General features: G+C 43.0%; 1 protein-coding gene across 5 annotated transcripts in view; it reads right to left on the reverse strand.

Annotated features, from left to right (window-relative positions):
* The window catches only part of LOC100695374 (signal-induced proliferation-associated 1-like protein 2), an 82,086-nt gene that overhangs the window by 30,959 nt on the left and 24,056 nt on the right, over positions 1–27,071 (reverse strand). For all 5 annotated transcript variants that reach the window (XM_025897393.1, XM_019366744.2, XM_025897394.1 and 2 more), the window contains exons 2-8: positions 17,299–19,070; positions 12,747–12,880; positions 11,511–11,699; positions 7,192–7,366; positions 6,867–6,970; positions 4,144–4,301; positions 2,926–3,502 (exon numbers count right to left, since the gene is read on the reverse strand). In XM_025897393.1, the coding sequence (XP_025753178.1) occupies positions 2,926–3,502; positions 4,144–4,301; positions 6,867–6,970; positions 7,192–7,366; positions 11,511–11,699; positions 12,747–12,880; positions 17,299–18,808 (2,847 nt within the window). In that variant the 5' untranslated portion in view covers positions 18,809–19,070. The remainder of the gene's footprint in view (positions 1–2,925; positions 3,503–4,143; positions 4,302–6,866; positions 6,971–7,191; positions 7,367–11,510; positions 11,700–12,746; positions 12,881–17,298; positions 19,071–27,071) is intronic.

Below are 27,071 nucleotides of genomic sequence, written 5' to 3' on the forward strand. Positions count from 1 at the left end.
AACTATTCAAAAATATTTAGTTTCACCTTTCCCACCTTATTTATTTCACTATTTTGACCCTTCTGCCACACAAATTGATAAACTGTCAATTTCTTGCATTTGAAGCACTGTTGTTGCATGTAGTGCATAAGGAAAACGAGAAGAGCGATTGTGCTTTCCTCTGAATGCAAAACAAAACCCAACCAGACAAAAGAAAGTGGCGTATGTGGCACCCAAGCAAAGAGAACATGCATCATAAAAACTGAACATGCAACCACCCAGCTCCGCAACCCGGAGAGCAGGACGCTATCACAAAGCTTTTAGTTGTGCTCTCACACTGGGCTCCTCTGTGTGTTACAGTTGGCAATCTGTTCACATTACATCACAGGTCGGGCAGCCTGTAAATCCCACCAATGAAATTTGATTCGAGTCAACCTCCGGGACATTTGGGAAAACGCAGACACCTTTGGGAACAAGTATGCCTGGTCAGCTCATACCCAAATAAATGTGCCTACAGCTTGCTGCTCCATTGCCTGTATCACAACACAAACAGCACCCCGTACTAACTTTATAATACTTTATAAAACTGGGCTGTGAAATATTAATCAGGAATTCCTTGGAGAAGTGGACAGAAAATGTGAGGGGAAATTAGCATAGCGAATGAGGAAGTGATGTCCTTTGGCTAATCACAAATGCTAATATATCCCGCTCTGTCCTTCCTTAAGATGAGTGTGTGTAGACGCTGAATGACATCCGTGTCCTTTAAAGAGTAATTATGGGAAAGACTTCTTCAGGTTCTGGTGTGACTTTTTTTTTTAAGGTGGTAAGGATATGCAGAATCTTTGTGCTCAGGTGCACATTTATTCATTCTCTTTCAGAAGCTCTTCTGAGAGTCTCAGTTCATTGCAAGAGGTGATAATAGAAATTATCCGAGCCTCCTTTAATCCTCAGAAGAATCAGATCCTCGTTCAGGTTTTTAGCAGGAAATGGGTTGTTACTTGTTGGCTGAACAACTGATTTGCTGGCTAGGGTTTGCTGCAAATTTCAAGACTGCTGATGCAGCTGCCAAAAAGGGACTGTGCGGTATAAGTGCCGGAAAGCACACAGCCAGGCATGAAAAAGGTCAGGTACAGCTCAGGTTTGGATTTTGGGATTCAACCACAATGTTATTTAAAGAAAACAAAAGGCTGCCTGATTAGAGCTTCACTTAACAAATCATGGAAACTAGAATAGGAAAAGCAAGACCCTGCAGGAACACAAAAAGCAGAAACAAGGTGTCTGAGGACAGCATCTGGGCTGTGTAGCCAGGTGTACACCATTTTCAAGATTTCAAGACACCTGGACCCACATAGCCCAAAAGGTAACACAATGTATCTGCAGCTCTGTGCAGATGGCTAAGGTAGAATTACAAAGTAGGGATGCGAGGACTGGGACTAAGTGGGGAGATCTCAATAGGAGTGAAGTAGTAGCATGAGGCCAAGTGTCTTCTATTCTTAGTCTGCTAGACCCCAAAAAAAATAAATAAAAGAAGATTGCCTCTGTTTCCAGCCTTCCCCTTCAAAACTGGGTTGGTGTCCTGCTAGAAAGAGTCTCCCTGCAAACCTGCACCCAGACAGCCTCCAATTCAAGAATGCCCAAAAATCACATTATCACTAATCTTTCAATCCACTAAATGAACTGTCTACGGTACTGAGCCGCTTCGGCTTTATTTATTTAGTCAGTTTTTGTGAAAATGGCGTGATATGTCATAATGGTTTATCCTGATCAAGAGCAGGACATCTGCAACCGTGTGACCCGAACGGTCGCCTGTACACCTCTGCTGAGTCTGTGATGAGCCAAAGAAAGCTTTCAACAGGAGGTCTGTAATCCTCTCTGAACTCTGATGGCTCTGCTTTACAGTTTCACATTCCCGTTTATGCACAATCAGAAAAAAAGAGAGAGGGAGATGCCTGAAAAGCAAGTGAGGTTTGGGTTAATTTAGTGAAATATTCTCACTGAGTGTGTGTGAGGGAGTGGAGGCCAAAAAAAAAAAAAGAAAAAAAAAGGGGCCATTAAATCTCTGTAGCGCTGCAACACATGAGAATTGACGGCACAAATAAAGGTTAAATGAGCAACAGTTTTGCTGACCTAACCGTGAAAACAGAATTAAAAGGTTTGTGGTCTAGCATTAAAGCTGCAACTGCAAGAGCAACATTTGCAGAATGCACCGTTTCACCGCAGAGCCCACAAGTATCCAAAGTACAACGCTCCACTGCCACATTAAAAGTAAACTTTCCTTCACATGCACTTCACTTTTTAGACATGTGGATTAACCACCGTCACCCAAATAATGTTTTTTGCAGGCAACAACATGCAGGTGAAAGTGCGGTAGCATGCACGGGGGCGAGGAAGAGGGCTTGATTATGTTTTATGTGCATAGTTTAGAACGTGTTTAGAAAATGTGAACCTGTCCCTATTTCTAGTAAAACCCAATAAGTGCCATATCATCATTATTTTTGGTACTGCTGATGCTTGGCTTTTTTTTTTTTAATCTTACTGTAATTTTTTTATGTTTATGCATTAGCGCCAGCAGCTGCACCTTTCCGCGGAGCTATTAAAACTGTGTTACGCACTAGTAGTAGACAGCGTAATTGTTTTTACTGTAATGTGCTCATTATTTCACAAATAAACTGGATGTCAAATTTATACAAAAAGCCCTCAATTAAACAGACAGGGCAAACACAGAATGAATTACTACCTCTGTGAGGGGGGTGTGGTGTTGGAAACGGATTCATCTAATGTCTTTTGTTCGCTCAAATCTCTAAATATGGTATGATTAGAAACCGACACTGAAGACAAGGTGCTACAAAAAGGATCATCTCACTGGGCTTCTGTGGTCTAATCCAGCAGTTATTGAGAGCTTTGGGATGACAGAGATTATTCCAATGCAGACACGAAGAGATTTACCTCTAGTCTCTGCACCATCTCCCGGATGTCTTCTCCGCAGTTGTCGTGAGCGGACAGCATGACACACTCGCCCCGTTCATAGAAAATCTTAATGCTCATAATCCCTGAGGTCCATCCGATGACGTCGCGGCACGAACAGTTGAAGATCACATTTTTTGATTCCTCCTCAATGAGCACGATGAACTCATTGGATATACCAAGCAAGCAGTCGAAGTCCAGCGACTGGCCAAAGTCCCGGGCACGGACGCTCCAGGTGATCGCTCCCACGCTGAACAGATGCGCGTCCTTCCTGGGTTTCACCTTCTCCTTCTTCTTGCCTCCGAGGCTGATGAAGCTGAATTTGACAGCTGAGTCTATAGTTGCCGTGCTGACAAAGTTCTCGGCTAGGTCCTTCAGGTACTCCTGCCGCGTACGAGTCGCCATGGCCCGAAACTTCTCCGACTTGTGTGCTGCGTTCTCTCCGTTGATGACCTTGGCGAGCAGGAAGTCCCTGAAAACCGCAGACTTTGGAAAAGTTACAGACTTGGGAATAGGGGGGCCAAACGGAGGCACGTCTTTAGATCTGGACACAGCCACACTGGAAAAAAATAAAATGGGGGAGTGACAGTTAAGAAAAAGAGGAGCGTAGATATTGAACTGAATGAATAATGAGCAGGTGGTTGATAAGCGCTGAAATTATACGTCTTTTGGTGAAATTATTTCTGCTGAGACTAATCTTTCTCTCTTCAACAAATGCTATGTTATTAGCAAGAGTCGTCCTGACTTCAGAAACTCTCGAGTCGTAATTCATAAGTCATAATTTCAAGGTGTCTCTGAAGATAATAACTGTATCATCACTGAACAGATGAAAAGAGCCCTGTGATTCTGGCGCATTACTATGAAGTCATGAGAGAAACCACAGAAATCACTGAGCAAGCTATTATTATTATCCTTTTAAATTAAGTGCTCTTAAAAGTTCACGCAGAAGAGCCACTTGACACAAAGACATCTATGAAAAACACATCAGAAGATCAACACGTTCGCCTAAAGTGTCTCGAGCGCACCATTTCGCTTCTTATCCCGTGGTGTAGCGCTCTAATATTTAGTGGTTTGACTCAATGCCACCAAACTCAGATGTTTTTCTACTTTCTTCTACCCTGCACGCTTTTCTTTACCAACCAGAGTAAAAAACGGTTTTGGGAGTGCCTTGCAGGCGTGGTGCATGCTTGTTCCATTTACCTGTAGCAGACGTTATCAGTGCACGGGTTGTGGACTTTGACAATGACAAACACATGTTGGAAATGAGAGCGGATGTTTTTTGGAGTGAAAGGAAGGGCCCCGGGCTCCTGAAACACTATGGTGACAATGTCATTGCCAATGTGCCTCTTCCTTAGCAACTGCAAGAGAAAAAGGAGAAATGGAAATTAAATTAGATAAAAGATGAACACAGTCAGGTTAGTTTAAGAGTACAGAAGTTTGGAAAACACATTATCGCTTTAACATTTCAATTAGAATGAGAGCATGCGAGTGCTTTTCTGAACAAAGGCCAGCCGTGTGTCAGTTGCAGTGACTCAACAGTCACACAAAAACTTCTTTCTCAACTTAGCAAACATTTGCTAACATTAGCCATGATAAGCCACCGATCAATACCAGACAAACTAAGGTGTAGCACCAAATGTTCATATGTACTGGACCTTTTATTACTTAGAAGTTTTCCCAGCAAACCTTAAAGTATCATCCCTATAGCCAAGAAAAAAAAAAAAAAATCTGTGTGGTGGCAAAAACCTTCTCATTAATGGACAGAAGGGCTGACATCTCTTTTAAACCAGGAAATGATACAAAAGCATCTTTAAAAAAAAAAAAAAAAAAAAAAAAAAAATGCAACAAGATTTGATTGACAGCTCTGATAACAGCCATAAACCACATGACACAGGTCTAAAAACAAACAAACCAAAAAAAACAAACCCCCAAAACACATGCCAGTTATGTATAAGTTCCTTATTTAAATTAACCCTATGAAGCCTGAACCAAGGGTGGTTATATTAACTAAAACTTGAGGTATTGACAGACGTGTTTATTGATTTCAGGATGTTTACGACACTACGAATCACTGCTTTCAAAAAGTTATGTTTTTATTATACAGACTGATTTCCCTAAATCTTGCCTCTGACTTATGCTCTTGGTACAATAATAATGAAGAAAAAAAGCCTAAAACTAACACTGAAACTAAAAAAAAAAAAAGACTAAAGAAAAAAGACTAAACTAAACATTTTCAAACAACAAAACCTAAACTGAAATAAGAAAATCCACTTTGCAAAATAACTGAAATTTAACTGAATTGAAAACAAAAGGTCAACATGAAAAAAAAAAAAAAAAATAATAATAATAATAATAATAATTATTATTATTATTATTATTATTAAAATTATTAAAAGAAAATACAAAACTATAATAACTGTAGTCTAGTCATTAAATAATTGCCAGAAAATTTACATTTTTTGAAATTGGCGTGTTTATTGAACTTATTGACAAATTAAAAGAAAACTAATTAAGTTTTGCTACATCCAGCATTTTTATTTATTAATTGTTTCAAAAACTTTTGTGCAATTTATTCAGGCTTTTCGATCTATGCTCATGTATCAGATATGATACACTTGGCATTACAGGGTTAAATTCCTGTCTCATTGATTGGTACACAGTGAATTCATCTGTGAGGGCCTCTGCACAATCTTGTGGCGTGTACGTCACGTTCTCAGTAGGACATGGTGTGGCAATTGAGAAAATGAGGTTGTCACCGTTTATGTTTCCTAATCTTCCCACAGGCCTTTCCTTTGGAAACAATTTTTCAATCATAGCCTCACAGGTTGCAAGAAGTTTTGATACAATCAATGGGACACTACCTGTTTAGCATCATTTTCCTGGATTAACATTTGAGCATCTTTATTACACTGAATACAGGGACGGGGGCATCAGTTCATGCCCTGCACGGGGAAAAAAAAAAAAAAATCAATCCTTTGAGTAAGCTCTCACATTTTGCCCTTCTCCTCGACAGAATCACTGTTCCCAATTTGGATACTGAGACTTTACTTTAAAAACAGGACAAAGAGATTTTTGGGTGGTAGAGATATCAACTAACTCAATTTAGGATTTGTGTGTGAAGGGCACATATCCACTCAAACCCCAATTTATACTGCTTGTATTGTTGGCCTGTGCAGGTCATTAACCCCCATTCTCTGGTTGGTGTGAGCCTGTCAGTCAGGGTCGGTGAGAGCCCGAAACAAGCAGGATTAGAGGGTGCAGGGGTGATTTGGAAATGATGAAGGGATGAGCAGGTCAAGCTCTGCTTGGCCCTGCTGGAATATTACCACCAGGGATTAAATCAAACAGTCCCACTTTATGAAATACAATTGCATGAAAGGTAAAGAGAAAAAACCACCACCAATCATATGTTTCTACGCTCACTTGTTAGATGTTTCTGCTGTTTTAGACTGTACATTCAGCCTCCATCAAGATATTCTAATCTCTACAGGGTGGTGCCCACAGGTTGTATTATGGACTCAAAAAGTACATCCATATGATCAGCATAGAGATTAATACAGTGAACGTCTGTAATCTTATCTTTAGAGGGCCATCGCTCAACAGTCCACTGCTACATCCACCTAACGGACAGACAGAGGTCCATCTAATAACATGTCTGCTTCAGCCCCTGGGGAAGCACTGATTAAAGTCCTACTACGGGGTACCGTCGCTATGGCAATGCTCGCGCTTTCAACTGATAGGTCATTACCGTGGCGAAATGAGTCTCTGGGGAAGATTGGCAGTAGTCAGGATAGGTGATATCCTAAAAGGAACTTGCTCAGGGATTTATTAAAGCTATTAGACATCAACTGAGTACAGAGAAGAGCAAGCATGGTGGGTGGTGTGCTGCAGAAGACAGAGCCTGAAGGGTACAGTTTACTCACCTGCTGCCGGTTGTTGGGTGTGTAGGGGAGCATGGTGGACACGTGAAACATCAGCTCATAGTCTTTATAGGTAGTGTAAAGAGAGTGCGTGCCTGTGGAGTCCGCTATAAGAGAAGACAGGGAGGTCAGGGTCTCAGGCCAGATTGCAAAATGTAACCGAGTTAGCCGATCTGATGATATCATAGAACAAAAATTAAGATTGAAGATGCACTACAGTCCCTGTAAACACATACAGCGGAGCATCTGCACTCAGCAGGACTGGAAATGTGTGGGTTAGCATTTGTGGATGTTTAGCTTGGCGAGGGTGTTGTGCATTTTATCTTACTCTTGTTATCCAGCTGAGCTCTGTACTTGGTAAAGCCTTTGAGGCGCACCCTCTGACCAAGCAGATCCAAGAACTCATCCAGTGCTGGGCCGGCACTCTCGTTGTTGTACATCTCTTCCTCTGTGCTCTGGCCAGCCTTGCAGTAGAGTACTCCCACCTTGTGCTGGAAGCTTAGCTGGAATGAGGAAAATAGACAGACACTCAGTGAGTACTATTTCCTGTTGCTGATAGGTATCACGCACGCCACACTCATACATACTGTATATTAAGCACTCAAAGCATGCAAGTGCCCACTTTCCATCATGTCACAGCTAATGTGAAGGCCTTCATAACCCTTCTTGGGGAGAGAGAGAGCTGAAATCCCCTTTTGTGAAGCTAGGCTATGAACTCTCAGGAGCACTGTGCAGAGTATAAATCAGCCTGAGCTATTAGCTGCTACTTAAGAGCAGCTGCGGGGTGACGAGGAGTGGATTACAGACATACAGCAGAACAGTTTCGGTTTATGAAAGAAAAAGGCATAATCTGCCAACAATAGTATTTCAATACTTTCTAATGGACCTCTTCCTTAGGAGATACTTTTGTAGCTGTGAAATACTAGGAAGACTGTTTAACAAATGTGTCTACATACAGATATACAGACGTCTTGTTTATTGAGAAGACCATCTAAAGGCATAGAAAAGGGAGCCAAATCTCTCAAGTTTCCACCACAAGTGTTGCTATAATTCAGAAATGTCTGATATGAACTCATCTCCTCAAGAGACAGGAAGAAATAAAACATCTGGAGTGGTTCTCTTGTGAGATTAGTGTGAGAGTATCTCTCCACTACATGAGTTCTAAGGCTTACACCCTCCCGATGATAGCAGAAGATGAAAAAAGAAAAAAAGAAAAGGGGTCAAGGGTGGAAACAAATAGATGAGGAGGCAGCCCCTTGCGTTTGGCACCTGTTGCCCTTTATTCACAGCTTCACCTTCATCTCGACCCAGAGTCAATGTGTCGGTACGGCGGGAAGAAAGGGTTTCTCTGAATGTGAATGCTGACAAATGGTCTATATACTGAAACAAATTGGAATTGTCTTTTTCCTCCGTTACAGGTTATGATTTCCCGGTGTACTCCTGACACTGTTGTCATGGTGACTTCCTCCCATCAGGCAGTCTGTTCTGCACTAAAGCTCCTGCGGTTACCAAAAGCTATTATACCATTGAGCCCCGTGGAAATGGCATGATGTGCAATGATGTGGCCTTCTGTCTTTTATCCTGTGTGATATGGACTCGCTTGACCTCCAGCTCCTCTTAACAGCCTAACCAATAGGGAGGGTAATCACATTAACCTTTGGGGCGAATTTGAAAAGTGCAAGCACACAGGACATGTAACAAAGATACAGATGAGTAGTGCTCCTTCGGTGAAGCTTGTTGCATCACCGTCTGTGATGGCTCTTTTTGGAGTGGCGGTAGCTTCTGTTAAGGTGGAGCTGAATCCCATTTAACAGACCTTGCCAAAAATCTTAGCAAAGAAAGCATCTCCAATTTTTCTCCATCTGTCCAGAGCTGCAGGGCGTTGAAAACTGAACTCCTGCTCATTCACTTAAACAAAAGCTGAAACTAAAATAAGAACACACAAACAACGAAAGACACATAATGAGTGGAGAAAGAAATTGGGACAGTGTTCCCCCCGGAGAGCTCCGAGCGGCTCCTGAGGGATGGCGTGGTGTGACATGTGTCTGCGCTGCAGTGTCCTGATGCAGCAAAAATCCAAAATATGGCTACTTAAACCTGGCTACAATCACCATGCACCACTACACAAACATCTGCTGGGGTTATTGCATTAAAGTGCCACTACAGAAACTTCTCCAACTTTCAATATAAGGCCAGGGGATTTTAAAAAACGCAGTGTTTGTAATTGCAAAATTTCCTGCACTTATTCTTTGTTTATGCTATGAATGAGATCACTGCAGGGAGATTAGCTTTCTAGGTTAGGGAGAATATCATCTGTCGAACATAACTTAGAGGAAAAGGTCAGTAACTGTTCTCCGACTGTTCTTCAAATTTATGAGTATTACCAGTGCTTGTAAATTTAAAACATTTTCTAACTGACACAGATAATAATAAACTAAAGAATTTTAATTTTCCAGATTTGAGTCTTTAGATTGAAACAGCAGATACGCATTGAAAAATCAATGGCTTACACAAAAACAAAACCTAATTTGTAATTTCTTACTCAAGATCGCATCTCTAAATCTCATTAGCTGCCAACTCCTTTTCCCCACTCCATCTGCGCACAGTCAATTCACTGTGATCTACAATGAGATCTAAAATACATTCACATATGCTCTCTTCTCTTCTTACGTCCGAGGCTGTTACGGCGCAGTCTACAAGGCCGCTTTCAGGGATATTCTTTTTGCAGATGCAGGAGACCCTCTCTGACTCTGTTCACAGCAAGAGGAAGCATTTAACAAAAAGACTAACATCTAACATCTCCAAAGAATTGCGCGTGCACACACAAATCCTCAAAAAACATGCACTTTAGGGAAGAAAAAAAAAAAAAAAAAAAAACTCAGGCAGATCATCAGGCTACAGTTCTTCCTGTCCCGTATCAGCTTCCTCACATAAACACATTAGAGGGGCGGTCAAAGTCCAGCTTGGTTAAAAAGCAGATTAAGGAGTGCCTGACATATTGAACATTTGCCCGGCAAGAATAACATTAATGATTATAACAGGAGTGTGCAAAAATACTGACATCCAAATATAAAACTGGCTTCCACTGGGCTTTTGGTTTGAGGTCTGCGCAGAGGAGTGCCAACTGGAAGCGCTTCAAGCCCCACTTAGCCTGGGCTCTCCTCCTCTGAAGGCAGTTTCTTGAGATTATTTTATTGCCTTTTTTGCCTCCCATGTGTCAGTTTCATCATCTATCAAACTCTTTATCTGCAGACATGGGGAGTCACATGGCAGGTGAACAAACTCCTGTAACATCTGGTGGGAAGAACTTCCTCAAAGCACTTATTTACAAAGTTACTTTGACATAATTGGACACACACAGCCTGCCACCGTGAGTGCATTTAACTTGCTTTAGAGAGGACACTTCATTGCTCTTGTTTATGTGTGTAACAAAATCCTAACACAGAAGAGGGCCTTGGCTGACACTTCCTATTATAAGAACCTTTCCCCTGTCAATTGGAAGGATGGGCGCACGCTAACGAATGTAATTAAACTAATAAGCAGACAATTCTCTGATGGTGAAACAAGTATCACCCCTGGCTAATCCTTCCACTCTCCATTCCATCTTTTTTTCCCCCAGTTTCATTACATGAGAAATTAAAGGCCTTCCGATCACGCAATGAATCTGTGACAGCTGTGAATATAGAGAGCCCATATCACTATTAGCAATTTTATTCAAACAGAGATAATGCAAGATGACACCCTCCACCGTCTGAGCAGCATACCAAATCTCCTGCTCTCAGACAAAGTAGGCTGTCAAAAGTAAGTTACTCTAGCTTATGTGCAAGTGTCCTATCAGCACAACAAGTGTGCCAAAAACTGGTGCTGGCTGCAGAGAGTACAGGACTTCTATTGATTCTATTTAAGTGTGATATTGTCTGCGCCTCGTCCCAGGAGTCTGTGTTATCCATCTATAACAAGCCCGTATATAGGACAAAGATTCCTGCTATTTGAAGTTAATCCCTCCCCAGTTTCCTTCTATAGCTGAGGTAAATGTCACAAATAGAGACGCATATGCCTGAAGTATGTAGCGTGATTTGCTAATGCAGTCAAACAATCTTTCATTCCTGATATGTGGCTGCGGTGGCTTTAAAATTAAACAGCTGGAAAATCTCTGGACAGCTTTCTTCCCTCCTCAGAGAAAGATTTCACATACAGAGATGCACGTTTGTTAACCTGCTGTATCTTGTTAGCGTTATCCGTCTTGGTTTTGTGAAGAGGTTGTGTGATTCACTATTGTTTGTCCAGATGCAGTGACCTCCTGGAGTGCTGGTTGGCAGCCTCACAGTTATGACTCCACAGTGAGTCACTTCGTCTCGACAAGTAGTAGTCCTGCATGTAATGCATCACCCCCGTAAAACTACAAATGATAGTATTTACGCAATTTTTTCTTTGTGTGTGTGTGTGTGTGTGTGTGTGTGTGGGGGGGGGGGGTCTTAAAAAAAAGGAAAAACCATATATATACATATGTTAAAATGCAAGACACCAAGTATTAATCATCAAGGCACTGAACCTCAGATTACCCCGTTAAATCATCATCAGCAGCAGCAAAAATCAGTGGTAGCACTCAAAACACGGTTCAAGAGGACATCTCGATGTATTATTCACCCCTTGCTCATCCAGCTTGAGGAGCTGTTCCGGGACTTTGGGAGAGTTGATGGCCAGCCTCAGACACTGGATATTCAGCTCAGGGATGACATATTCAAGTACTTCTTTGAGCGGCAGGCCGCGGGCCGTCCCGTGTCTCGCCGTGGATGGAATGGCATCCTCCAGGATGGCACCACGGAGGGTGGTCAGCTGGCAGGAAAGACAGATGGTGAGGATTTGTCCAGTTAACAGTCATATACACTCCTACTTGTACAGTGTGATAGGGTTGGGTCAGGTATGCTTCCATATGCTGACTTGTTGTTCAGGGTAATGACTACATTATGACTCTGGACAGCATTAGGTAACTCAAATTCTAAATAATTGAGACAGGCTAACTGAATACTAGATGTTAGTGTGCCAGTAAACACTTTCAAAACAACAACATCCAAATTTCCATTTGCACAGCCTGTTAACATGTCAGCAGTCAACTGCGGTCTTATAGAAAGGCTTTCCGAAAAGTAGACTTATATAGCAGAGGAAGGAAGAGAGAGCGATGTGGGGCAGGTCGCGCAGAGAGAGCAATGAGGCTAAATGACAGGAGTACATGCAAATAGATGCTCCAGCGGTCGGGGAGTTAAAACACTGCCTGCGTGCCACTTGCAGGGCTACCATGACCCAGATACATTGTTTTATCGTGGGAGTGGTGCTTTAAACCGAGAAGGGCACTGGATATCAGTGACATTTTCCTGCCTGACGCATCTGTTGCACCTGAATTATTCAGTGAATGAGACAAGCCAGCATCAATCAAGACGATACGGTCCCACCAGGGACACCAGGACTCTGCCTCTCCGTTTTTTAGGATTAATCAGGTTGTGTGTTCATCGAGATGTGTGAAAGTGAGCGAAGGAGCGCGACTACCCACCTCTGATACATTGTATCAGTATTTGCATTACTGGCCAACTGAGTCACAACTGGCACCGAATCACTGGACACATTAGTGCAGATTTAAGAGGGCAGAGAAGTTTCCTGTTGTTTTCAGGGGTACTGAAGCATTCCTGGACTCTTGTACTGCTCGACTGAGCCGCAGACGGAGTGACCTTAACGTGTCTCACTGAATGTGATATGAGAAATGTGAAAAATCCATGTTCGCGCTAGTAAACAATTCTTCGATAAAGTGACAGGTCATGAAGGTTCTCCAATCATGCATCCATAATGTAAGCAGTGAGCGAAAAGTGCACATCAGTGTATTATCGTTACCTGACTGGTTCTAAAGGTGACCCGATAGTTGTACTGCGTCCCTTCCTTATCCCTTCCATCGTCTAGCTTCTCCCTGCGGATGCTGACTGCCACGGGCCCAAGATTGTCATCTACACCGAAGTAATTCTGATGCTCTGGAGGGAGAGAAAGAGATATAAAATTAAATGAGAGTTATGCATGTTATCAGACATTATGTTAGCTGGTGAAAGAAAGAAAGCTTCAATATAAATAAAGTAATAATAAATTACAAATATTTTTGAAAACACGCAATCAAATTACTGCTGTGGTTTCAGTAGAATATCTGTTTACCTATACACTCACAGACCAGCTGATTAGTTACATCTGTTCAACAAAGATCTCATCAGCCAGTCACATAGCAGTAACTCAATGCATTTAGCATGTATACATGGCAAAGATGACCTGCTGACGTTCAAACTGAGCACCGCGATGAGGGAAAAGGTGATTAAAGTGACTTTTTGAATGTGGCATTATTAGATTAGCTGGGATGTGTCTTTGCCAAATTGCTGATCTACTGGGATTTTTTCACAGCCATCTTAAGTGTTTACAGAGAATGGTCTGAAAAGAGGGGGTGGGGGGTGGGGGGCATCTAGCAAGCGGCAGTTTCTGGGTGAAAATGCCTTGCTGATGGAAGAGGTCGGAGGGGAATGTTCAGCGCTGACAGGAAGGCAACAGTAACTCAAACAATTACTTCTTACAACTAAGCAATGCAGCAGAGCATCTCTGAACCTTGAAGATGGGCTACAACAGCGGAAGACACCAGGGGCCACTCCAGTCAACATGGAACTGAAGCTACAACCCATTACTCCATCCTGCCTTATCTCAAGTGGTTCAGGCTGGGGAGGGTGTGGTTATTTTCTTGCCATACTTTGGACTCCTTAGTACCAACTGAGCATCGTTTAAACACCACCTGAGTGTGTTGCTGACCATGTCCATCCTTTATGCCTACAGTGTACCCACCTTCTGATGGCTGCTTCCAGTAGGATAATACACCATGTCACAAATCTCAAATCATCACAAACTAGTTTCTTGAACATGACTGAGTTCATTTAAATGATCTTTACAGTCACCAGATTTCAATCCAGTAGAGCAAGAGCAGAGTTCACATCATGAATCTCCAGCAACTGTGTGATGCTGTCGTGTCAAGATGGAGCAAAGTTTCTGATGAACGTTTAAAGCAGCTTGTTGAAGCATTGCCACAAAGAAGACAAGAGGATCCAACCTGGTACTAGCAAAGTTCCCTTCCCTGAGCCTGCCAGCACTCTCTTTCTGATAAAAGGGGATTCTTCTTCCCCAGCATCACCAAGTACTTTCTTATACAGAGTCATTGGCCATTGCTTTTTAATAAAGCACTGATAAGACTGCTGTTACGATTTGGTGCTAAATAAATAAAACCCACATGCTCCACATGGCATCCAGTTTTGCACAATGCAGACACATGCAGACTGAAGTACAGACATGACATAATGTCTTAATATAAGTCTGCATCAATACATTTATGACCTTAATAATACATCAGGTCAATTCAAAAGAAATTTAATTCAGTTTTCTATTCTGAAGTGAAGTGCATGTATGATGCATAACATCCATAACTGAATGAAGCAGACGCTCAGGACGCCCACAGAACATGCAAACATTTTTTTTTCCTCTTGTTGTTGTTCTGTCATTTTAAATTAATGGACTGTTCTGCCCCATAAGTCATGTTCCCACAGCTGCCACTATTACCACCACTACTACTACTACTACTACCACCACAACAACTGCAGCAGCAACACTTGACTTTGTTCTCATGCTAGAAATGAATGATGCAGAAGTCGAGCTTTGCACTTTATAAATGGCATGTACTGGTATGCATATTAGATAGATGACCACGTGGGTAAGAATGGTGTGAGAAAAACACCGCACCAACATCCAAACCCTGGTAGAAAATGGATCACATGACTACGGGGGGGGGGTGTCACTCTGAAGATGTTGGTGTTGGTCCATATATCCATTACTTATGTCAACAATCATGGCATGAAAGTTAGTAAATCCGGTTTAATCTTAGAAAAACATTTATCGAGTGACACTCAAAATTTCATATTTCGATCTACTTTGCTCAAAAACCCAAGGCAAGATTTTCAGGAAACTTCCAGGGGATTTTCATGACTTTGGGTAAATCTGATGTTTCCAGTAACCTCCTCACCCCTCCAGTGTGCTGAAAATATCAAAATGTGATGGGCAGATTCTCATTACTTTTCCTTGCCCTCTTTATGCCCCCTGAAGGATGAATACTTTTTTCCATTTATGGAGAGTCTGTGGTTGTTTCCCCTTTTGACACCCTGAGGTCTAGACATTAATTTTCAGAGTAAATTAATAATAATAATGATGGGCAGAGTGCCAGCTCTACTGCTTATAGTATCGCTCCAAAGGAGTCGAGTCTTTTGGCCACATTTCTTATACGGTCGTTAATTCTTTCCATCAGTTATTGTGCTGATTTAATGAAAAATTCACTACACGACAAGGATTACTAGCTGGGCTTTAGTCTTTTCAGCTCTAAGCGCCATAAGAACCAGTACTAATTTCTTTGTTGACACACAATGCATGCGTGCGTGCGTGCGTGCGTGCATGTGTGTAGGCACACATATAAGAGGGCCTTGAGCAAACACTCCCTTAATCCAGGCTAAAGCTGAGGAGAAAGACCTGGATTCAACAGCTAAAAGAAAAACCTCAGCAGGGTCCACAAAGCAGTGACATTCACGAAGAGATTTCTGCTGAAGTTTTCGATATTACATCCACGCCATGCAGTGCAAGCTGTGTTAAATAGCGTGGTTCTTGTCACTGTGGCATAAACAGTGTGGCAAAACGCACATCGGCATGAATAATAAATTATCTGTATGGAGGGAAAGTAGGGTTAACTGTCTGACGAATGCACAGCTTGTCAGGGGCAGAGTTCTGCAGGGAAATGCTCTGTAAGGCATAAGGTCAAATGGTGGTGGTGGGGGGTGGGGTGGGGGGCTGTGTAGCAATGGAGGCCACAAGGCATCCAAATACCAAGAGCACAGTGAGTCAGACAATGCTGACTTTAGAGGAAAGCTTTTTGTCAACACATTTCTTTAGCATGTCAGCGGTGCCCATCACATGGTGTTGACAATTTGCCAAAGGTTGGATGACTTTGATTTTTCATGTCAAATAATGCCCCCTTCTCGTTTTGCTGTCAATCCACACCACAGAAACACCTTAAAAAAAATCTTTGAAAGTCCAACACTGTGAGCCCCTTCTTCTGTACATTTAGTGCTCCAAGCTTTATTTCAAGCCTTGCATCTCAGTAAGAGATGGTTTACATTGCCCTCTGCACATCTCAGTGTCAACCCAAACACCTAATGTGACCATGACCTGTAGTGAAGGTTGACCCATTTTGTGTGAAGGAAGCATTGTGTCCATTAGGGGTAAAACCACTCCGGTTGCTAAGGGAAGCAGGGCTTTAGGCAATCAATTGGATCAATGTTCAGTCCAGGTTGATGAAAGCCTGCTGAGAAATAGTGACACATAGTCATGTTTGTGTGAGTGTGTCTTTGCTGTGAAGCGCAGGTGATGACAGACCTGTCTATAAAATAAAACACCTTATTTAAAAAAAAGGAAGAAAAAAAAGAAAAAAAGGCAGTGGCTACATTCACGTACTGTGAAAGAGGCATCCTACCCTAAAGACTATAATGTCTTCATGAAAATGGCCTGTTATACACAGGCCTGCATTGCTGTGAAAGCAGGTTAAATAAATGCACAACCCAAATCCAGAACCCAGCTTTGGGATGAGTATTAGCAAGGCATTTGGGCAATTATCAGCATGTCTCTCAGAGACACACTTTTATTCAGAGTGTCTTTTTGAAGAGGTTAAGGCATCTGTGAAAGGTGAAGCAGCTGTTTTCTATGGTGGGGGCAGGCTTAAGACGGGGTAACTCTATCTGCTGAGACCAGCGAGCACAGATTGCACAGAGAAGTGGGAAAAACAGATATGTATAATGCGGTGATGGGTCGGGGTCAGCACAGTATTTCCAGCATTCGCCTCCTAGGTGTTTTAATGAGGAGAACTGGGACCTTGGCGTAGTTCTGCTGACCCTAAAGTTTCATATGAGGAGACCTCGTACTCTCTTAGTCCCTGCAGGGAACAGCTGCAGTACACCCTCTCACTCACCTCTCTCTTTTTCACATGACTAATCGCAGTTTCTCCGCAGGGTTCGGAGTAATATCAGAGGGAGGACATGACCGCTCCTCTGCTGAGGAAGTGAAACACACGCCCTCGCACCCAACACAAGCCTGCTATTGTTCTGGACTTTATTTCATGTGCTTGTACAAAAAACAACTGGGACATTGAGATATTTGACCCTGTGAGATGAGGCTGTTCCATCTGGGAACTTGCTTCCCCACAGGTGACTGAAGAAGTCTTTATAAAAATGTAGCTGGCCTGGAAAGTTTAATAGTCCTCAACAGTGAGTCACACAAATCCTGCTGCATCATCACTTTTAACTATCTGTAAGAACAGAAATCAGCTCCTTACCTCTCCCGTAGAAGAATTTGTGGTAGTAGTATGCTCCAAGGTCAATGTGCTCGATGATGTAGCGTTTGACCTTTTCCCTGTGGATTGGCTGGTTTTCTCGAGGCACCTCCAGCACAGACACTCCTGCGTTGGTGCAGTGTGAACTTAGGGACGACTCGAAAGAGCAGCTCTCTGACAAACCGCTGTAGTTGACACTGTTGGCTCTGGAGAGGGAGATCTTCCTCTCGCTTTCGCCACCAATCTCATTGCGAAAGTGCGGGCAACTCAGCACCAAGCTGTTGCTCTTCCCGTCCCCCTCGTCTGCATCCAGGTTCTCCTTTGGGTTCAAGTCCTCTCTGCTGCCCAGTGGAGACTCAAACATGGGGGGATTTGCACTGTTGCATCCTACTGCTCCACCATCGGCTCCTGCTCCAGGTCCAGCGCCGCCTCCACCTCCAGACACGCCACCAGCTCCGGCTCCAGCTGAGGCGGCTGAGGCACCGGTAGTAGTGTTTTTCCTCTGGCTCAGGTTAGCTCTGCTCGCCACCGCCTCGCTGATGTTAAAAAGCACACTCTGCACATCGTAGTGGGCGAAGCATTTTTGGAAGCTGAGCGGTCGCCGGTCGTCCTCGATTGAGAGCCGCAGCGCGTCACTTTCGCTCTTTATGGGCCGAAGTTTCCTGAACAGTGAAGTTTCTGACGACTCTGATTTAAGACGTCGCATGAAGGACTTCTCCCGTTCCCGGCTGTAGAGTAGGGAGCTGTCTATGTAGTCATAGCCTGGAATGTGGACTATCTCACCCCTTGCAATTTGTGCTGCTGTCTGCAAGCTGGGGGACAACGAGGCATCACAGCGCAGCAACTCGGGGAAACCCAGAGGGGGTATACTGCGGTGGTCCAGGGTCTCAACTCGGTAGCCCTTAAGCATGGTGAAGAAGCCATCCCCAGTCAGGCCCTGGCGGTCAATGGAGGATGTGCTGCCGTACTCGCGGTGCAGCGAGGCTCCAGTGTTTGGGTTGACGGCATTCTGGTCCATTACGTCTTCAGAGTCGATGTCACTTATGGTAACGTCACTGTTGCTCCGCTGACGGATAGGGTGCAGACCCTTCAGCGGAGAGTGGCTGAGAAAGTCACTCAGCGTGTATTTGTCAGTGTAGTCCACCTCCAGACAGACTGCTTCACCTTGTTCTAGTATTTCCACAGTGTGTTCCTGCTGGCCGTTCTGAAACACGGGTATCACACTCTGATAGTTAGGCGAAGGCCGCCCGTCCCATCCGTCTTTCCTTGGCGGCCATTCTGTGACCCTGGCCCTGACACCCATTTTAGGCATTGCCGGAGTACCGTTTGTTTTGCCTGCACCATCAGGTTTCCCCTGCATGCTGGAGGCTGGAGGTCCCATGCTATCGCTCAAGGCTTTGAGCTTCCTGCTGAATAGCTCCTCTGACTGCATGACTCTGGAGTATTCTTCTGGGCCTCCCACAATTCCCACAAGGTTTGATTTGTTATCTGTCACAGGGCTCAAAATACTCATATCCTGCTGGCAGATTCCTTGAAGAGCAGACTTCCAGGACCCTCCTTCATCATGCGACTTGCTCACTGGTGAGCCAAGGAGCAGCCTTTTTCCTGAGTCAACGAAGCAGCCGTCATAACTCACAGAGGACGGGTGGCATGACAATCGGCACACAGCATTTGGGCGTCAAGGACGAATGACTGGGGCGCGCCGTAGCACAGCAGAGCGGAGCCTTCTCTCACAGCGTGTCGCCAATGAATAACGACAGCTGGAGGTGGTAGATCTATAGCACAGAAACACAGAAGAAAGAAAAAAAATTTAGCGCATTGCGAGCAGGTTGAAAGGCTCTGAAAAGACATTTTCATTTAAAACAAGTATTTTATTCCTCAGCAGGACTCCAAAATATGGCACAATCAGCTAAGCTAAAAAGAAAAACTGCTGACCCAAATTGTCTGTACCTAGTTATCTTTGTAATAAACTCTCACCACGGGCTACGCTGGGATCTTTCAGGTTTGGAACTACGCCGAGCTTATCGCAGAGTACGAGTAATTAGCATCTTTGGGAGTAGAGAGTGCCATTATAGGTTTATAACTAGATAGATGTATATCATGGATGGTGCTTCTAGTCTATGTTTAACAGATGGCGGTGAAGCAAATTACAGCAACAAGAGGCAGATGTTGAACTAAATGTTCGCATGTACCAATATCTGATCCAACGGCTTGCAGCATCATCAAGCCGGCAAATTATACAGGAGGGATAGTTGGAGAACTGATGCATATTCAACACCAGCTCCACTTTGCCTTTTTATCTGATCTGGTTAGTAGGAAAATTAACAAGGACTTGATGAGGTAAACTGGCTGTGACAAAAGAAACAAACAAAAAAAACAGAGTAGAACTGTAAGAATACATATATATATATATAAAGTCTACTGCAGCACTGCCACAACTTCAGAGGGTAAAGTTTGGCCTATGCTAATTCTGTTAGGGAAGAAAAAGCTCATATCAGATTCAGAAGACTGAACATTCAAGGACGGAGAGAAGGAGAGTGAAGCCACTGGGTATTTAAGATGTTAAAAATACACAAACACGTGGCTTCCACTTAATCTGTAAATAATGCTGCAGAACATCGACTATCAGACTTTTAAAAGCAGGTACGGGTTGGGACAAAGTAATAAAGATACTCATGAAACTCAAAGAAGAAACAAGCAAGTTTCTCTCATCAGTCTCATCCCATGCTATAAGGTGTGTTGTAGATCCAGAGGGGGGTGGGTAGGTGACGGAGGTGTTATACTGGATTCATCTCTTTACTAACACCGACTTCTGCATTGTAGATCACACTACACTGCAGTAGAGACTGCAAGGCTTTCTACATTGACCCAAATGCTTTTTTCTTGTTCTTTGGGGCCAGTGCTGTGCTTCATTTCTTCTGGTACTGCAATCATGTTAAAACCCCCCGAGTTATCAAGTAAAACCCTTGCCATCAAAGAGAACATGGACCGAATCCCCAGTATTCGCTTCAGCGAAGATGGGAAGCTCAGCTAAAGCGTCTTTCTTTGAAAGGTTTCACTGTGAACATGATAAATGATGGTATATGGGCCCGAGGTCCCAGTCTTTGTCTCAGTTCCATCCGCTTGGCCTTTAGTATGATCGCTACAGCTTCCAGACAACTGTTTACATTTCTCTGTCATTTACTGCTAAGGAGGGGGGCTAAACTATTTTAGGAAGAAAATGTGGGCCACATCAAGATTAGCTGCAAGCCAGACTAGACCAAATACACTTGGGACGAGTTGGAAACATTTTAATAATAAAGTATTCACTTCTGCCTGGGCCGAATACAGGTTAATGCATGCATGACCTAAATGTGTAGGAACAGGCTGGTAATGACGACTTCTCAGTTACAACAACAGCCAAACTATGCAGCCCTCCCTCTCCCACCGGGGGCTTGGGTTGTTATGAGAACGGCTTTATTAACAGGAGCAGCAAAATGCATGTCGTGTCACTATATTTAACAAGGGGCTTAAAGATGAAGGCAAGAAATTGTGTTGCGTCATGCATAATGTAGCGAAGAGAACTGCTGTGGGAAATATGTTTGTCCGTTACAAATGGCAAATGATGAATAATGAAGTATGTGTCTGACTGCCGTGTGGTGAACAATAACAAAGCCACTTATTTTTAATCACAGACAACGCCCGTCTTCTAAGAGCCAAAGCTGCAGATCTTGTAGAAAATATGACTTTATTATTACTACAATAAATCCTGAGCTATAATTAGGAATTCTCCCATACACGTGTACAAAGAAGTTGTAGTTCAAGGTGCATAGCAGTACTTCCATGTGATCCTGCAGGAATTGTTTTGTAGGCCAACACGGAAGTTTGCATCACCCTGGTTTCCTTGACAAACAGCCAATGGGATTTCTTAATAGGCTTTTATGGATTACTGCAGGGAAAAAAAGACTCATGGGTAATAAAAAGTTTGTGATACTGGCATTTTGTTCAGCAACATAATCTCCAATTAATGCAACTTTTATGATTTTTTGAAAAATAAATGCAATTGCCAGAAGTAAAATGCTAATGCTATCTTATAAATGAACTACATCACAGTTTAATGACTTCATCTTCCCCATCACTGAGCCTCCAAAGCTGCTGAATGTCTCAGGCAATTTTCTGCAGTCTCGTTAGCAAACAAACATCTCCGAGAGACGTAAAAAGCTTTACTTGCATATTTTATGTTTTAGAACAAAATGTGACGGTGTCAAAGGCATTTCTTAACCACATCCCTTTTTTTCCCCCCTTCAGGCATTTAACTAAACACTCATTCAAAAGGCTTACCAATGTCAAGTGCAAAATAGCAAGTCATTTCTGAGTTTAAGAGTCATTCCTGTATATTCCTCTTCCACTCATGTGCTTTGCTGTCATGCTGCTTAGCATGTAAACCCTCACTTCCTGAGAGCTGTGTTGTCAGTTTGAGACATTATAATAACCCCAAACCTCATTTAAGGGAAAGTAGGTAACAACGAATATACGCTAAAAAGGATATTACATCTAGCAAATTAAAACCTTATTTTTACACTTTAACTGGGGGTTATTAAGTGTCCTTGGGCACTCTCCACCACTGAGGGTTATGCATATGACTACCACATTTCCCTTTCACTTATATTTTTTCTTATTTGGCATCGTCTTCTTGCATACTGCAATATTCTGCTGGAAATGAATAATGAAATGCGCGTCTGCCTGCAGTGTAGTGACAATAACAAAGCCCAGAAAAGGTATGCATTTCACACACCACTGTTACTGTTGCTCGTAGTTAGGTTTCACACCTACATCACTTTCTGTGCACTGAATAGCATGTTAGCATGCAATCGTGAATGCAGCCTACATGCGTAGATCTAGAGCAGTCTGTTTAAAGGCTAACTTTATCCCTAAAGTCTTTGTGAATTGTAAGCCAATACTTAAGAGATATCCACTGCTTTGCAACACTAAACATCCATTATCTCAAGACAACATGGGAGATATCCCCTAGCCAAAACAAACATGGAACCTCAAGGGAAAAAAATATTAAGTAGCTGTTCCCATATTTCTATTCCTGCAGCAAGACAGCCATTTTAGATTTTTCTGGTCAACCAAAATTAATACCAGGTCTCCTTTCAAGGCATGACAGGGAGCAGTCTGCTGACCGACACCCAGACGTCGGCTGTTGACTGAACACTGTTTTTTCACACTCACAATTAGAGCGAGTGACAGCAAAATGCGCCACCTGCACAAACAGCTTTATCAGTGGTGACACTCCAATAGAAGCTTTTAACGGATGACTGAGGACAGGAGGAACAAAGAAACTGACATACTGTAATGTCAGTGCATGACAACAAAACAGCATGACTGACTTCTCACTGTAGTCTGAGAGAGAAACAGACAGAAATCCTGTCAACACAGACAGAGCAAAGAACAATCAAAGCTTGACGTTTGTTAGCGCCGTTTGCAGCATAGCGTCTGCACTTGAACATCTAAAAATGTTGAGGGGCTAAAAATTACAGCACAACACCTCAATTTTAAACACTTGAAAGAAAAAAAAATCTATTCTGAGTTTTTGTCTTTCAAGCCAGTCTCATGAAACAGCAGATTAGCCTGTTTAAGTTCATAAAGTCCAGCCTCTCCTTGTTTGTGTTGCTGCCTGGGGTCAAGCCAGGGTGAGCTGCCCTGGACAGGATAACCCGGTGAACATGGTGGTCTGTGTTTCTCTTTACTTTCTTCTATTAGCCAATTTCCCTTTGACAGTGATTAACGACCTGCACCATGTCTCGACCCCCACCTTCCTCCACCAAGTGAGAGTGCCACAGGCGACTTGGTCAGCAGAATCCGTGCTTCTGTGTGACCTGTTGGGAGGGTGTTTTCTGTCCTCTCTCTCGCCTTTCTTTTGTTTTGGTCTACACAAGTGAGACAGCAGATGGAGAGGGGTGAGAGGTCTGCTTTCGCTAAGTGGAGTAATGCATCGCCATTATGGGCGTTTAAGACAAAAGGCCTGGTGAACAGGAGGAAGGAATGGCGAAGGCGAGATGGGAGAGAGGCCTAATTACAGTAATGAACTCATTTTCTGTCTGATGTTGGAGAGTCTGTCTTTCATCTTGGTTCATCCAGAGAGGAGTGGCCCAGCGGTTCTGACAGGTCTTAAAATAATCCTCTGACACCGTGTCCTGATTAAAGGCCCGCCAGATATTAATACGCTGTCAGAAAAGTGAACGTGTTCTGTCCACCACTCTGAGATTTATACTCTTCTTTCGCTAATAGGCCATTTCACCCGAGTGACTGACTTTTGCAGTCACTTGTGCAGAACTGCCACTGCGAGCACGGAGAGGAAGGCTCTCCGAGCAAAAGCATGAAGTGTGCTTTTGTTGGGTTTTGGTTCCAACTCCGCAAATGTTTATAGTTACGGATTTATCTAATGGACTAGTAAGGGCACGCTGAGTGAAACCCTGAGCTACTTGAGCTAGTAATGAGAAAACTGGAATTTTGCAAATGGTATTTATGGAAATGAAGTCACAATGCCAGGATGTTCGACAAAAACAGCACTGCACACATCAACACTGAAGCACTTTGATGCCAGTCGCAAACACTTTGAGCGCAACATTATTAAGACTAATCCACTCAGCACTGACAGCACTTCAGGAAATTAGGAACATAGCGTGCGCGCGAAAAAAGCAGAACCGTGTCATTAGCCCTTAAAAAAAAAAAAAAAAAAAAATATGTTCTTGGGAGGAATGCTGCATCTTCGCTTACCCGATTTGTTGGCATCAAGGCTCATTTCAGGTAGCAATTGATTCCTGAGTAGCTAAACATGCCACATAATAGCACGCTGTTAGGCCTGGAGTTATCTTTGAAAATATCATGTGCTGCTTAACCTTGAGACGCTCAGCTCGCACGGGTTGAGTAAACCGAGTGTTGCAATTGCTGAAAAGTCACCAAGAAGTCACAATCATTTCAGCAAAATATCAAGATTTGCATACGTTTGAAGATCACAGGAACAATTTACCTTCAGGTTTCGCCCAGAAAGGCATTTGGCATGATATGTAACAACACCTTCAACTGAGATAATAGCCGTCAAAGCATGAATCGAAATTTCACATTCCTATAAAATGTGGAATCCTCCTGTGTCCAGCCTACCGCACCTCAGGTCAAAGTCAGACGTGTTTACTTAGCCCCGACCAACCTGCCTGGCCACTCTTGCGCCTTTGGGGTGAACGCAGGCCTGTAATTATGGCCAATTATCTTTAATAAAGCCTTGCGTAATTGAGCCACATTAATGCTCCTCTGTTCTCTGCAATCAGGAAGTTGTAGCTGGCCTCGTCCCCAAGATGCCTCGACCTCAGGAGCTGAGGGCAAGCTGCGATGCAGTCATCCTCTCCTCTCCTCCTGCAGCCAAATTAGGGTGCAATGTAGACTAGAGGCCAAGATGATTACATCAATTTTCCAGCTCATGGACTTCATCATAAAACGGGTGAGGCAGTGTTGTGATGTGAATGAAATTTACAAGTCCTTCTCAATGAATTTAAAACCTTTTTTTTTTTACCTGCCTTCTGCCATTTTACACTGACATGCTGCAGACAGTCAGACATTAGGATGTGTCTCACTGTGTTCATCATTAACAAGGAGGAAGGGGGGAAAAGTCCAAGCGGAAAGCAAACAAACCTGAAGGGACGTTTCACATGCTTCACTGCCCTCCATTTGATTCCTCAATAAACTTAAAATAAAAACAATAAAATCGCGTTCCATATCACTCTGCACTCAAATGCGATCAAATCAGCGCTGCATACTGTGTTGGCACTTTTCCCTCCAAGGAGTTGATTTAAAACAATGTGGGAGCTCTGATTTCAATCCTCCATTGTCAGCAGCTGCTTGCAACCTTGTGCTGAGAATGGGAGGGGGGCATGTGCTGGTTTTAGATATTAAATTCATCAGACTCGCAGTAAGAGAAGGTTGGGGCGGCGATATCTGCAACCAGACACGGGCATCTCCAATCTGATGGAGGAGAAAAAGGGGGAAAAAAAACCAAAAAAAAAACTTGTATTCCTGCTTCACTGGAGCGATTCTTCACCTTAACTCGGTTGTTACAAAAAGAAGAATGAGAGGTTAAGCAGAGAAGGGGAAAAAATAGAATGGGAGATTTGCCAAAATCAAGCTCAAAGAGATCGGTGCAATTAAAACCACAGAACCAATTAATTGGGCAATGTTATCCTTGAGAGTTCATTACTGGGGCCTGGGAAACCAGGCATGGCATCTTCCCCAAGGCCCTCCGTAACCAAAAGGACACTTGTAAAGAGGTGTTAAGACTGTGTGTGTGTGTGTGTGTGTGTGTGTGTGTGTGTGTGTGTGTGTGTGTGTGTGTGTGTGTGTGTGTGTGTGTGTGTGTGTGTGTGTGTTACTGCTCACATCAACTAAAGCTATGGAAGTATGGACCAAAGAACACAAAATGCACCATTCAACTTCTTCCTTTTTCATCTGCTGCTCCCACAATTCAACCACACAACAGGGAATAATCTCCCACCAGCTGACACTCAAATTAGGACTGATGCTAAAGCCCTGCCATTAATGGCTGAAGCCACTCCTTCCTCAACGCGGCGATAGCGCAGTGTATCTGAGCCGGTAAGAACCCAATCATCAAACTCCACCTCCTCTTATTGTGCTTAGACCACCTACCGAACACCGTGATGTGCCAATATTGCCTGCAGGGAGTAATGCTGAGATTTTAATGGCCAGTGTGAATGGAGGGTCACACCCCCAGTGGGCGGTAGGGAAGCCAGTAAAATGAGTACCAGCCAGCTGCCTTATCTAGCCTAATATGATGAAACTACAGACTATATCTATCTATATTATTGCTAATATATATTGTAATATATCTATATCACTAAAGCACTTCTGGATGGATGCAAACTGCATTTCGTTGCCCTGTACCTGTGACATGTGCAATGACAATAAAGTTGAATTCTATTCTATTCTATTCTATTCTATATCAAGCCTTCTTATCCTTTAAAATATTCACATGGTTTGGAAAATACATAAAACAAAATTTAACAAAATAAAAAAAACCCTCATAAATATTTAGGTTAAGTAGGGTTACGCAAGAAGTAAGCTACGGAATTAAAAATATTACTTCAGCAGTGACCAATTTCACGGTGTTGTCCATCAGCAAGGATGGAGAGATGTGACTGTCACTTACCAAGCAGACGGTCAAAATCATCCTCCATTTACCCACTACTTCCCCTCCATCCTTTCCTCCTCATAAGTCACTGTCACTCAAAGCTCTGGTATACTTGGAAATCAAATTTGGCATGTCTTCAAAGGCTCTGGGTGTGTAACTGGGGGTCTGCAGAATTTGCAAGTCACACAGAATGAAGGCCAGAAATCCTGACAGTTGTGCTTAAAATGAACACCCACACACGCACACACACATAGAGAGAGAGAACTGGATGTGGTTCTGCATTACAACAACAATAAGCAAATGAGGAGAGGGCATGTTTGTTCTCTTAACCAAACAAAGAGATTACGCTTTTCTAACAACACATCAAGAGAAGAAGGGCTGCTGAATGCCAGCTTCCTCTTGAATGACATGCCAAAATGAGTGAGCCTATTCATTAAAAACAACCTCTCTTTAGCATTTTAGCATTTAACACTTAAAAAGGTAATACTTCAAGGATGCAAATAAGTAAACTTGGGGTAATTTATTACATTATATGAAATGGAGACAGCTTAGGGTCCTTCTGGTTTTAATTTGGATCATGATTCATTGGTAATTG

The sequence above is a fragment of the Oreochromis niloticus genome, linkage group LG13 (assembly GCF_001858045.2).
Source record: "Oreochromis niloticus isolate F11D_XX linkage group LG13, O_niloticus_UMD_NMBU, whole genome shotgun sequence".
Classification (NCBI taxonomy): domain Eukaryota; kingdom Metazoa; phylum Chordata; class Actinopteri; order Cichliformes; family Cichlidae; genus Oreochromis; species Oreochromis niloticus.